Source organism: Sciurus carolinensis, chromosome 1 (genome assembly GCF_902686445.1).
Source record: "Sciurus carolinensis chromosome 1, mSciCar1.2, whole genome shotgun sequence".
In the NCBI taxonomy this organism is placed as follows: domain Eukaryota; kingdom Metazoa; phylum Chordata; class Mammalia; order Rodentia; family Sciuridae; genus Sciurus; species Sciurus carolinensis.
The window spans coordinates 49,880,963-49,894,649 of record NC_062213.1 but is presented as its reverse complement, the minus strand read 5'-3'; the positions used below and the strand labels follow the sequence as shown (position 1 = coordinate 49,894,649).

Sequence of the window (13,687 nt, the reverse complement as noted above, 5' to 3'; positions counted from 1 at the left end):
ATTCTTTTGTAAAATGTTAGTTTAATTTTTTGACCTTTCTTGTTGGATTTCTTTTTTTACTATTGAATTTATAAATTGAGAGAATGTAAGATAAGTTGTAAGATAATATATATTGAGTTATAGGAAGGATCAATCAATAAATTACAAGATATTTGACATCTTTATCAGAGAAATGCAATTTTAAATCATACCAGGGTACTACTATAAGCATATCAAATTGGCTATAATATGCTTTGTCATATGATCCCACAATTCCACTTTAGGTATTTACTTAATATGAAATGAAAATATATGTCTACATAAAGACATGTATCAGTCCTCATAGGCCAAAAGCTGGAAGAAATCCAAATATCCAGTGACAGGTGAATGGATTAAATCATTGTGGTATTGAAGCAGGTCAGAGACCCCCACCCAGAAGACACTTCCATAATTAAGCAGAAACCCCACCATATTTGTAACACATACATTCCTCATCTTGTCAAACACAAGTTATCAGCTATCAGCAAAAGAGCATTATGGTTGTTAGTTTCATCTTTTTGTAAATCCCAGGTTTGCAGAAAAAAAAAAAAAACTTGTCTAGAGGATGGAACAAAAAGCACTTGTCTTATGAACCTCCAGCCAACCACCCCCACCTCCCACACACACACTGGGTATAAAGTTCAAAGGATTTCTAGACACTCTGTCCAGAGAAGGAAATTTCAGGCATGAGGCACACTCAGGACCCTGCAATCAATAAACCTGCTTCCTGAAAATTCCTTGGATGTCAAGCCTCTTCTGTCCTACTTCAGTATATTTATACAATGGAATGCCCACTAGTCAAGGAACAAATGACACAACAAGAATATGAATGAATCTCAAACTTATTAGACTGGGTAAAAAGGTCAGATCCCAAAGAGTACATTGTAAAGATTCTATTCTTATGGAGTCAGGCAAACAACTAATAGTGATAAAAAGAACTAAACTGTCTTTATTGGTTAGATGGTCTTCAGTAGACTTCAATTAAATGTCTAAACTGACTTGAAATCTATTGTACCAGTCGAATTCAGTGTAAAGACTTGCCATTTATAGAAATGCTACTTTGACTCTGACTCCAGAATATTTGGTAAAGACTTCCCCTTCTTTCATGTTCCTATCCCTTCTACCCTGAGGGCTGCATTCTGTTCTTATATATCTTACTGTTTACCAAAACATCCTTGTTTCAATACTGAGTGGATCTCTGAGAAAAGATAATGTAAGACCTCAATTTTTTTTTTCCAGAACCACCTATACTGAAATTGCAGTAGGCCCTTCTCCACCAAGTTCCTGTAAACTCAGTTGCTCCTTACTTTATTCATTTATATTTATATTTTTATTTATTTATTTTTTAAACTTAAACAATACAGCAGGGGAGAAGAATTTCACCTCATCAGTTCTGCCTGTGATACTTTCCACTTATTTTCTTATTACCCTGTTTGCCTGATAATTGTTCCTTACATATGGGGCTAAAGTAACAACTGGTAATTCAAAAAACACCCTAAGCAAACTATGATTTTAAAATGTTATGCTAGGATCTTGATAAATGGAATTAATTCACCATTTCCTAGAAAATTTCATGGATTAAAAGTTTTAATTGGCAGATCACTAGATAACATTGCTGTTGATTTATTAGATATGCTGAAGTTGTCTATGAATTTACTGTTGCTCCAATGTAAACACATATAGGAATTAATGCTTTTTATGATTTAATGAAATTGCTAATTTATTTACATTTTAAAATGACTTACAAATAATTGAGTATTTGATCATCACAATTCTTATTCATTGCGTACAAATAGTTCCAACAGATCGATTGTATTTTACAGAAAAAAGTTCGAAAACTTGTTTATATGGGTACACTGAAGGAAAATGAGTCATTTGGTGAGATCAGTGTTCTTCTCCAAGTTCCTTTCCTTTGCACAGTCATTTCTGGAACAGAGGTGGAGATGGCAATAATTGAGGACCAAGACATATTTGGTAATGCATAAATGTCTTTAACTATTACACCATTTTATTGACTGAGATTTTGTAAAGAGCAGAGCTGTGTTTCAGACAACTTGTGACACTCAAATGTGTGTATATATTTGTTAAAGAGACAACATATATATTGATAGAGAGCCCCTTTGATATCATATTGTGACTCAATTATGCTACTTTTTAAATATATTAGCAATAATTCAAAAGACTTTGATTTGAAATTACTAAAAATCTCTGCTAATTTCCAAGTTACCATAAAAAGTAATATTCCCTCCTTTTTTGACCATCTTTTAGTTTTCACATCTAAGATCATTGCTTTTATGTTTTTGTTTAGGTGTCAAGTATGTTATACCCTCAATGTTCAATCTAGATCAAGAGTATACAAAAAGTTATGGCTTATAGAAGTTAAGCCTTTTTCTGAAATTTTAGAGCTCTAAAAAAGAAAAGTATAATCATGCTTCCACTGGTATTTGGTCCACAGAATATTATAAATGCTAAAACAAGCTATGCAATTGTGAATGAGGAGAATTGAATAACGGTTAAACATAACACAATGAAACAAAGTGTAGCTTTATATACAATAAAACTGAAGAATGTCAAACATTGGTTAAAGAATAAGAGAAATTTGTAGAAATTAATACGGGTGAGAAGTTTGCTTAAATAAATTTGAAAGATTTCATATTATTTTTGTGTGATTTGACAGAATCTTCTTATCCTGAATTTCAATATTTTTTTCTGTCTTCTAGAGAATGTGTAACCTATACTTGTTAACTATGATTTGCAGTGAAAAGAATTATTCAAATTCATGTGTCTTCTTTTAAAAGTCATAAAAAGTCATAAATTTGAAATGACATTTGTTAATTTTCTTTCCTCTGTGATATTCAAATACAACCTCTCCCAAGGTAAATATCACTCAAAAATAATTACTAACCACCTACTAAAATTATAATATTCTCACTTGATACAAGCCATGTTTTTCTTTTCCTATGCTAATCCTGTTAACTGGTACAAAGTAAATACACTGTGGACTCTCTTAAGTTAACACATTGTATTCTTAAGATTCTCCAGAGAAACAGAATCAATTGGGCTATACATAAATATATAAAGGAAGATTTATTGTGGGAATTGGCTCATGTGATAATGTGAGAACTCCAAGTCACATGATATGCTGTTTGCATGCTGGAATCCTGCAAATCCAGTGTTGTAATTCAGGGCAAGTTTGAAAACCTGAGAACCAAGGGAGCTGATGGTGTAACTCCCAATCTGAGGCCACAGTTCCTAAAACTTGTGTATGTGTGGAGGTGGGGAAGACTTGAATAAATCCTGGAATCTGAAGTCCTTTGAACCAGTACATCCAAGAGAAGGAGAAAATGTCTGTGCCAGCTGAAAATGAGAAAGGGAATTGATCCTTTCTCTGCCTTTTTGTCCTATGGAGCCCCTCAGTGTATTGGATGTTGCTTGCCCACATTGGTGACTATGGATCTTCCTTACACAGTTTACTATTTCAGATTTTAATCTTTCTCAGAAATATCCTCACAGACACCCCTAGAAATAGGTTTATATTATTTATCTGAGTGTTCCTTAGCCCAGTCAAGCTGATACATCAAATTAATAATCAAATACATGAAAATGTTTCTTTCAAGCATTATTAGAATCTGTTTGTCATATGGCAGCCTAAAATCCAAATAGATGGTGTAGGCTCAAATTTAATTGTCTTTGTATGTGTGCTATTCATAATTTAAATTTTATTAGATAAGTCATTCATTTGAGACTGATGTTATAAAAAGATACTGACATGGTGTGTGCCTAGTTCAAAATTCCCTAAAGAGAGCTGAGCTTGAGGGCTACATTTTCTTTACTTTGCCATAGCTTATAAGGAAATAACAACTGATTACATTAGCAAAAAATATTTTTATTCTCCACTATAAGTATTTTGTATTTTTTAAGGGAGTTAAATTTTAAAAGAAAAACGATTCTAATGAAACAGTGGTTAATTTTGCAGAAAGAAAAATGATCTTTAATTTGTATTTTCATGTCTGTATTCTGTCTCCTTTTATTCCATTCCTTTTATCATCTAAAATATGGATATATCTCTATACAGTGGCATGGGGTAAGACCCCAAAAATGTGAAATGAGCCTTAAAAATATCAGTTTTTAGACAAATGAAAATGTTACAAACTCATGATATGTCACTTGCTATCAAGGACTATTATTAGCTATTATATTACATTGATGTGAAGAACAATTATTTAAATTTAAGGTGTCCCTTAAGCAAAAATTAATAAACTATTATGTTACAACATAATCCTTAATCATATGTTGGTCATATTCCTTCATTTCCTTGTTTTTTAAAGAATTTAAAAATATAGCAATTTAAAAAAAATTAAGTATATTACCAGAAAATTAAAGTCCATATCCTTTCTCTATTTGCTCTCATAATAATCATGTTAAAAATCCAGTTCCCCTTCAATGACTCACAATTTAGTAAATAATCAAAGTAAACTATTTACTTACTAAACTAGTACCTAAGATGAGAAAAATTGAATTTAGGAGATATGTATGCATATATAGACATTGATATATATATATATATATAGAGAGAGAGACAGAATGATCTCCATAAATATTATATGTTCTATGTGAAAAATTATATTTATAGGTACCTATATACAATCATACAGGAAGACATACAGAATGATACATGATAGTTTTCCAAGAATTTGAATAGTAATTTATTCATTTTAGTTGTTAACTTTTGGAAAGTAGGAAATATCTTTTTAGAAAATCTATGTGCATACTTTTTAGACATTACCTTATGTGTTAATAATAATTTATTATTATTAAATTATTATTAGATTTATTAATTTAAAGAGAATGTAAATTTACTTTTTTCATATAATGCTACTGAGAACAGTTTATCTGATAATGATTTTTATGAAGGTAATATATTTTTGTCCATATGAACTTATACCTCAAGTAATTTAAATATAATGCAAACATATTTTAATTTTACTGATTTCTTAAATTCTCTTTGCTCTTTTAAAAAAAGCATACAACTTTTGTAATGACAAAGAATTACTTTGCATATAAAAATGAATTTACCACTATTATTTATAATATCTCATTCAGTCATGCATGATTAAAAAATAAGGGATAGCTAATGGATTTAGCTTATTTTTCCCCAAGGAAAATTCAATTCCAAGCTGACTTTGTTACTAACTATGTGAAAATTTTGTTTGTTTTTCAACAGGAAGAATTTCCAAAGAATTGTATTTCTCATAATGATTCACTTGATCAAAGGATAGGTTATGAGATTTTTTTCCTATCAATAGATTTGGTAGGCACTTTAGGGACAATGAATAAATTCTTTCAAAAAATACACCAATATTTTTCCAGATGCTGAGAAAAGTTATAAACAAGTTTTTCCTTGTTAACAATGCTAATCAAAAGTTTTATCTCGAGCAGTTATTACAGGAAATATGCTTACCTTTTGTTCTTTGTTTTGTGTCTAATTTGTAATAGAAATTTTGATGTAAAAATGCATTTCCAAACTAAAATTAAAATACAGCACTCTTTTTAAAAACAGTATAAAAGTACTTAACAGTGTTCTCCCATGATTCTTTTTAACTAATTGTTAATACACCTTGACAGAAAAAATGCAAACAAATTTCAGTAAAATTTTTATTTTATTTTACTTAGCAAAAAGTTTTGTCTACATGAAAAAAATGTGTAACATTAAAGTGTTACTTAGTATGTATTTTATTCCATCATGTATTTATAAATATATTGAAGAACTGTTTATGTAATAAGAAAACTAGCTAATCATTTTGAACATCATACTGACATTTAAAAGTAATCCTCAGTTGGGAAAATTAGATTTATCTTTTAAAATATTATATACCATAGATATAAGTATGTGTACATATAAAACTGAGATAACATTAATGTTTACCTTAGTGTTATAGACTGGAGATATATATATATAAATATATATTTTTTTTTTTTAAGAAAAATTCAATTTTTTTACTTCAGTTTGACTTTTGAGTAAGTAGTTTTCTAAACAAAAATATTAAACCATTTCAATTTATAGAGTTTGGGATGACTGTATTAATTTTAGGATCTTTTTTTAAACGACAGAGTTGATGTTGTTTCTTATAAGAAAAGCAACTACAGTGTATTAAATATCATGCTTCTATTTTCATATTGCTGGTGTTCCTCCTTGTACTACAATTGAATATACTTGTTCTACCCTGCTGCTTGGGAGATTGAGGCAGGAGAATCTCAAGTTCAAGGCCAGCCTGGGCAACTTAGTGAGACCCTGTTTCAAAATGAAAAGGGCTGGGGATGTACCTCAATGGTGGAGCACCCCTCAATTCAATCTCAATTATAGCCAAAACAAAAGAGAAAGAAATTATTGTTCTATAAACTGTAATCTCTGATGAATTTTATGTACAGTGATTCAAAGGTTCTACAATTGCATTATCGTGCTATATTCCACAATAATATCTAGTTGTTAATGAGTTTGTTATTGGTGAAAATAATAACACACAATTTTTACATATTTAAAGTTTAAATACAATAATTTTGTTTTCTAGTATGGAAAAAGTTTAAAATTAATATCTCTTGGTTTTTTTTTTAATGCCACAGGCAATTGCTGGATATTCAATAACTGGTTTACTGAACAAATAAAATTCAAAGAAAGAATTCACAAAGGAATGTATTGTGTTTTCCACTTTCTTTGGTATTTGTTGTTATAGATCTTCTTTCCTTGCCCTTTGAAATTTCAGTGTAATGATTTGATGATCACTTTTAAGTCACAAAATGTCCTGTAAGCCATTTTCAGTTTTGAAGTTTTCTTAATTAAGATTTTCATAAATCTAGCTTGAAAAGATGTTAATGTCTAAACTTGATTTAAGGTTGATGGGTTTGCTGCATGCTTGTATTAATTTTCTCTTGCCATATAACAAATCACCATAAATTTATCAGCTTAAAACAACATTTATTATCTCTCATTTATTCTCTGTCTATTTTGAAGATCAGATATCTGGAAAGCTTGACTTGTTTCTGTTCTCAGGTTTTGTTTAGTTAAAATCAAAATTGTTGGTCAGATGGGGTTCCAATAGAGGATATGAAGCAAGGTCCACCTACAAGATCATATAAATTTGAAAAATATAGCTCCCAGCAGTTGCAGATCTGAGGTCCATCTTTTCTTGCTGGATGTCAGCCCACGTTCACTCTCAGTCACTATAAGATGCTCCACCCATATCACACTCTCCAGCTCAGCAATAAAGATTCCCTTTCACTGAATTTCTTTTGCATTTAAAATCTTTCTTACTTCCTTTTCTCTCTCAATTAAAAATCTTTGCTTTTTAAAGAACTCATGTGTTTGGATTAGGGCCAACCTCCCTCCTCTAAGGTCAGTTCGTTGGTTTCCTTAATTTTATCTGCAAAATCCTTCTGCTGTGTAATGCATATAAAGCTCTCTATATGGTCTCCTTAAAGGTCTTTTTCAGTTGAGATAGTTGAGATATTCTCTTTGTGCCCCCTTTAGAGATGGATGTAAAACTTAGAGCAGAATTCTTTAGAGAAGTCCTCTTCACAAATTCTCTACAAACCTTCATTCTCACCTTTTTTATAACCTCAGTGTGGGTCAGAATTTGTTTCTTTACATCCATCTTTAATAACTGGTATCTTGTTGTGAGATGCTGCCTTAATTTCTAAGCCAGCCCTCTTGCCTTTTAGTCTTGGAATATTCATTAAGCCGGACATTATTCTACATGCTTTATGTATTTCATCTGAATAAATGATCACAACAACCTCATGAGATATATGCATTTAATATCTCTCTTTTATACATGAGGAAACAGGTACAGAAAGGTTAAGTGTTATCAATGTCCTTTATCCACAGATCTTAAGGGAAACACCTATAGTTGACTGAGCTGGGTTATTACTCATTGTAGTGAGAGAAATTGTCTCAATAAGAGGGTGCTAGAAAGAATCTTTTATAGCATTGGGATTTTAGCTATGTGATTTTGCAGTACAGTCTAGTGTCAAATGTTAGATGTGCACTCCCTCCTTTTTTTATTTTTTACTTTCTCAGTGAGCTGCTTAATAGTATAGTAATAAAGGAGTAGATCAAGGAATCCAAATACAAACTACCTTCAGGGTTCATATTATAATGAGTTTGCTTTTCTAACAACTGATAAATTTTTTTATAATCTTTTCAATCCAATATCTCTATGTAGGTATTTTATTTCATTATATTTTCCTGTAATTGTATAAGTAATATCTAATAATGGCCTTCAATGTTCTCACTTACATAGTAGAAACATATTTCCTCCAACTGAGAAATCATGACATTGATATAGTAAACAATGTCTAAATTAGAAGTATAAAGAGTTACTTTCTTAGGTTAACTTCCCCACCTGTTGAGAAGCATACTTTAGTTTCTGTGATTGAAAGATTAAAATACATATTTATATTGTCTTTTTTCTCTTACTATTCTTTTTATTCTCTTTTTGCATAGTACTAGGGTTTGAATCCCCCGGGATGTTCTACCACTGAGCCACACCCCCATCTTTTCTACTTTTTTAAAATTTTAAAACAGGGTCTTGCTCAGTTTCCCACGCTATCCTCTATCTTGAGATCCACCCAAGGAACTGTGATTCCAGGACTTTATCACTACAGTGAGGTTCTTCAAATATGCAGCTTGCTGTCTTCTGACAAATTTTAGATGTTTTCAACTGACTCATCACTGAATGAACAGTAAATACATTATAATATTTGTTCATAGATCCACTGATTTTCAGACACCTCCAGGAAAGTCTGGTTTGGTTTTCTGATTTAGGGTCACCATCTATAGTGTCTCTAAGATAGAGTTCTCAGAATATTATGATAGGCAGGGGACAAAATCTATGATTTTTTAAATATAGATTACATTAATAATCAGTCACTTCAATAATAGCTCTTTATTAACATAATTTGTCTACAAATAATTAGACTCATTTGCATATCAAAGATTATTAAAATTCCCAAAACTTTAATGCAGGAAAGTTTTTAATGGTATAAGTTCAGTCGGTTCACATATAGTTAGTTTACCTTCTTTTCATAGGTGGTATAAATCGTGATGGTTCCCAGGAAGAACAATGTGAACTCTCTCTCTCATTGTGGTATCTTCCTTTATTTAAGTAAACTCATGTGATTATTCTCCTCACTCTACCTTGCATTTTTACTAATTTCATATGTTTAGTAGAATTATGTATTTATCTTATATTGGATCATTTATTGTAGTAGATATATTGTAACCTAAGCATTATTATTCCTTTATCAAGCATGAGGATAAATTATTCTACTAATAAAGGAAAAGTTATGTGTTTTTAAAATCAAGAATGGTGTTTTAAGTATTGGTTCATTTTTTCTTTCCTCTTAAGATAAAAAGCAAGTATTATGGAAACTAGACTTTTCTGGAGGTGATGATTAATGACCAGTAATACTCCTATTGACCCAGAATCACAGTGGTATTAGCTCAATGGATTTAAGTGAAGCCATGAACCACATAGGTGATATTGAAATAGATGGTTGCCCCTGAGTGTGAATAATATAATTTGAAATGCTGTCAGTCAGAATTTTGGTTTTAAGGCATTATTGCAGGTAGGGATCTGGATGTATCTTTACTTATGTGAACATGAAACATTTTTATAACAATGATTCATTCAGTTTTAATAATTAACCTTTTCCAGTTTTGATTCTTCAATCTCATAAATATAATGCCTTAATCATAGATTTATTTTCAGTAAGGAGTTTAGATGAGAGGTCATATAAAATTATAGGTAATATATCATTTTGCTTAGACAATGATTTTTATGCTCTGAAATTGTAATTGCAAAAAAAGGAAATAATAAAAATATTGGTTAATAAGAAATTTTCAAGCCCTTACAGAATACCTTGCTAGTTGAGCAAATACAATATTCATGAGATATCATATTTGAATCAACCAAAATTTGATAAAAAAAAAAAAAACCCAGAGCTCACACATACTAGGCAAGTGTTGTAACACTGAGATACATCCCCAGCCCCTAAAACTTATTGTGTAATTTATTGGCTCAAGATTTAAGGTCAAATTTCTGTCTTAACTTTAATTTTCAATATTTTTAGAGACACCAATCTTATGCATGTATGAATGCTATTTTATAAACTTATAATTATGTTGTAGTTCCTGATGAGTTTAATATTTATTCTGTATTGAAGATTACTTAACTGTTATTAACTACCATGGTTTGCATCTGATGAATTCAGTATTACAACTACTGATAATTCCAATAAGCTTTTATATCATCATATATTTTATAATATAGTATTTTCCTTTTGTGATTGTTTATATTGTTTGGCAAAATTAATGCCCACTCTCTTAAAAAATAATTCATAGAAAGAAAACCAGTATGTAGGCAATAGTGTCGCCATAAATACATACATGACAGTTATGTTCACTGTGTAATATAACCAGTGAAATACAATTACTATAATGTATATTCACTGTGAATTTCTTTTGTACTCTGCCATGGTGATTTTTGTAGTGTTTCTGATAATATATCTTGGTTGATTTGTAAATATTGACTATCATTCAGCTTTATAGGAAAAGATTTAATTGAGTAAAATGTGTCTTCTAAGAAATGTGATAAAAATCTCTTCTATTTACACAGTTATGCACAAATAAATATGGCATTTAAGATATAGTCCTTGAACCATGATGCTAATAAGATCAACATTAATAAAACAGACAATCATGAAGAATTTATTTTTTCCTTATCAGTGTTTACTTCCTCAAGTGTTTTAGATTTATGCCTTGTATGGCAGATACTGTCTAGAGACAGAACGATCTTCCATTTCTCTCCCTGAGGTACAGAGAAAGGTTAAATTCCCCAACGCTTCTTGCAGTTAGGCTGCAGCCATGTAACTGGCTCTGATTAATAGAATAGAGGGAACTTATTCTGCCTGGCAATGAAAGGTAGGATCTTCCATGATCTCACTCAGTGTCTGGTAGTGAAGGGCTCCAAATGAGCAGAATCACATGAGAGTGGGAAACTGAAACCTGGAATTCTTTTCTTGGATGGAACTGTCCAGAAGAATCGCTCAGCCAGGAACATTTGTATTAAACTTGTGTAAGTGACAAACAAACATTTGTTGAATTAAGCAACCAAGGTTTTCATTTGTTTGTTATAGCAACTAGCAAGTGCTACCCTGAGTCATGCAACTGGCAAAAATGGAAGAGTTTTTGAGGAGTTCTTTAAAAAGTACTGATTTCCAAATTAGGACAGAAAACAAAAATGCTTTTCATGATTATTCTTTTATGCATAACTTGTAGAAATCTTTCACTCAAAAATAATTTTAAGGAGCATTCTAAAATGAAAATACAAGTGCATAAAGATGGTGCTTTTTTCTATATCTGAGTTTTAGAGTAAGTTTCAGAGTAGTTTGGGAATAGTATTGTTACAAGAACATTGTAGGTACAAGAGATGGCAGACACATGGATTCAGTTTTTTTAAAAAATTAATGCACTTTTATAATTCTTTGACATCTTATTAAAAAAAAACTTACAACTTAGTTACATATTGTCATGAACATAAAAAAGTCCCAGAATATATTGTGTGATGTGTTAACACAGAGGTACTAGAATTTCATTTTAGAAAAAGAAAGCAGAAATGCAAATCAATGATCATAATTATCTTCAATAGACTATGTCATGTAACTATTCACCAAGAGTAAGGGAAACAGTCCTATAAATATTTGTAGATAAAATTATCAGTGAATTTACTGAGAAAATTCACAATTGTCATCATTTTCATAGGTATAACATTCACTGCAAGTAAATTTTTATGTCTAGTGTAGGTAGAATATTATGGGCACTGAATCATGGTTATTAGATTGAAATCTTTGTTTAGAAACCATTCCAAAGCCTCCAAGAAAAAAAAAATGGAATTTATTGTAAGGTTTAAGGCAAAACTTTATTTTAAAAAATGTTTTTCACACTTGCTTCACAAAATTGCTCCTAGTTACTTTATATTCAATATCGTCCTTGAAACTCTAGCCAGAGCAATTAGACAGACCAAAGAAATTAAAGGGATACGAATAGGAAAAGAAGAACTCAAACTATCCCTATTTGCTGATGATATGATTATATACTTAGAGGAACCAGGAAATTCCACCAGAAAACTTTTAGATCTCATAAGTGAATTCAGTAAAGTAGAGGGATATAAGATCAATGCACATAAATACAAGGCATTTTTATACATAAGTGATGAATCTTCAGAAAGAGAAATTAGGAAAACTACCCCATTCACAATAGCATCGAAAAAAATAAAATACTTGGGAATCGATCTCACAAAAGAGGTGAAAGACCTCTGCAATGAGAACTACAGAACACTAAAGAAAGAAATTAAAGAAAACCTTAGAAGATGGAAAGATCTCCCATGTTCTTGGATAGGAAGAATTAATATTGTCAAAATGGCCATACTACCAAAAGTGCTATACAGATTCAATGCAATTCCAATTAAAATCCCAATGATATACCTTACAGAAATAGAGCAAGCAATCATGAAATTCATCTGGAAGAATAAAAAACCCAGAATAGCTAAAGCAATCCTTGGCAGAAAGAGTGGGTATTGCAATACCAGATCTTCAACTCTACTACAAAGCAATAGTAACAAAAACGGCATGGTATTGGTACCAAAATAGAAAGGTGGATCAATGGCACAGAATAGAGGACACGGACACAAACCCAAATAAATACAATTTTCTCATACTAGACAAAGGGGCCAAAAATATGCAATGGAGAAAAGATAGCCTCTTCAACAAATGGTGCTGGGAGAATTGGAAATCCATATGCAACAGAATGAAACTAAACTCATATCTCTCACCATGCACGAAACTAAACTCAAAATGGATTAAGGACCTTGGAATCAGACCAGAGACCTTGCCTTATAGAAGAAAAAGTAGGTCCAGAGTTTCAACATGTTGGCTTAGGACCAGACTTCTTCAACAGGACTCCCATAGCACAAGAAATAAAAGCAAGAATCAATAACTGGGATAGATTCAAACTAAAAAGCTTTCTCTCAGCAAAGGAAACTATCAGCATTGCGAAGAAAGAGCCTACAGAGTGGGAGAAAATCTTTGCCAATCAAAAGTCAGATAGAGCACTAATCTCCAGAATCTATAAAGAACTCAAAAAACTCTACACCAAGAATGCTAAGAATCCAATCGACAAATGTGCTAAGGAAATGAATAGACACTTCACAGAAGATCTACAAGCAATCAACAAACATATGGAAAAATGTTCAACATCTCTAGTAATAAGAGAAATGCAAATCAAAACTACCCTAAGATTCCATCTCACCCCAATTAGAATGTCGATTATCAAGAATACAAGCAACAACAGGTGTTAGCGAGGATGTGGGGAGAAAGGTACACTCATACATTGCTGGTGGGACTGCAAATTAGTGCAGCCACTCTGGAAAGCAGTGTGGAGACTCCTTAGAAAACTTGGAATGGAACCACCATTTGACCCAGCTATCCCACTCTTTGGCCTATACCCAAAGGACTTAAAATCAGCATACTACAGAGATACAGCCACATCAATGTTCATAGCTGCTCAGTTCACAATAGCCAGATTGTGGAACCAACCTAGATGTCCTTCAATTGA

At 31.4% G+C, this 13,687-nt stretch overlaps 1 protein-coding gene across 1 annotated transcript in view; it reads left to right on the top strand.

Moving 5' to 3' along the window:
* Positions 1-13,687, top strand: part of Cnbd1 (cyclic nucleotide binding domain containing 1) — a 484,214-nt gene that overhangs the window by 323,436 nt on the left and 147,091 nt on the right. The window contains exon 9 of the mRNA XM_047565748.1: positions 1,842-1,992. Coding sequence (XP_047421704.1) covers positions 1,842-1,992 — 151 coding nt within the window. The remainder of the gene's footprint in view (positions 1-1,841; positions 1,993-13,687) is intronic.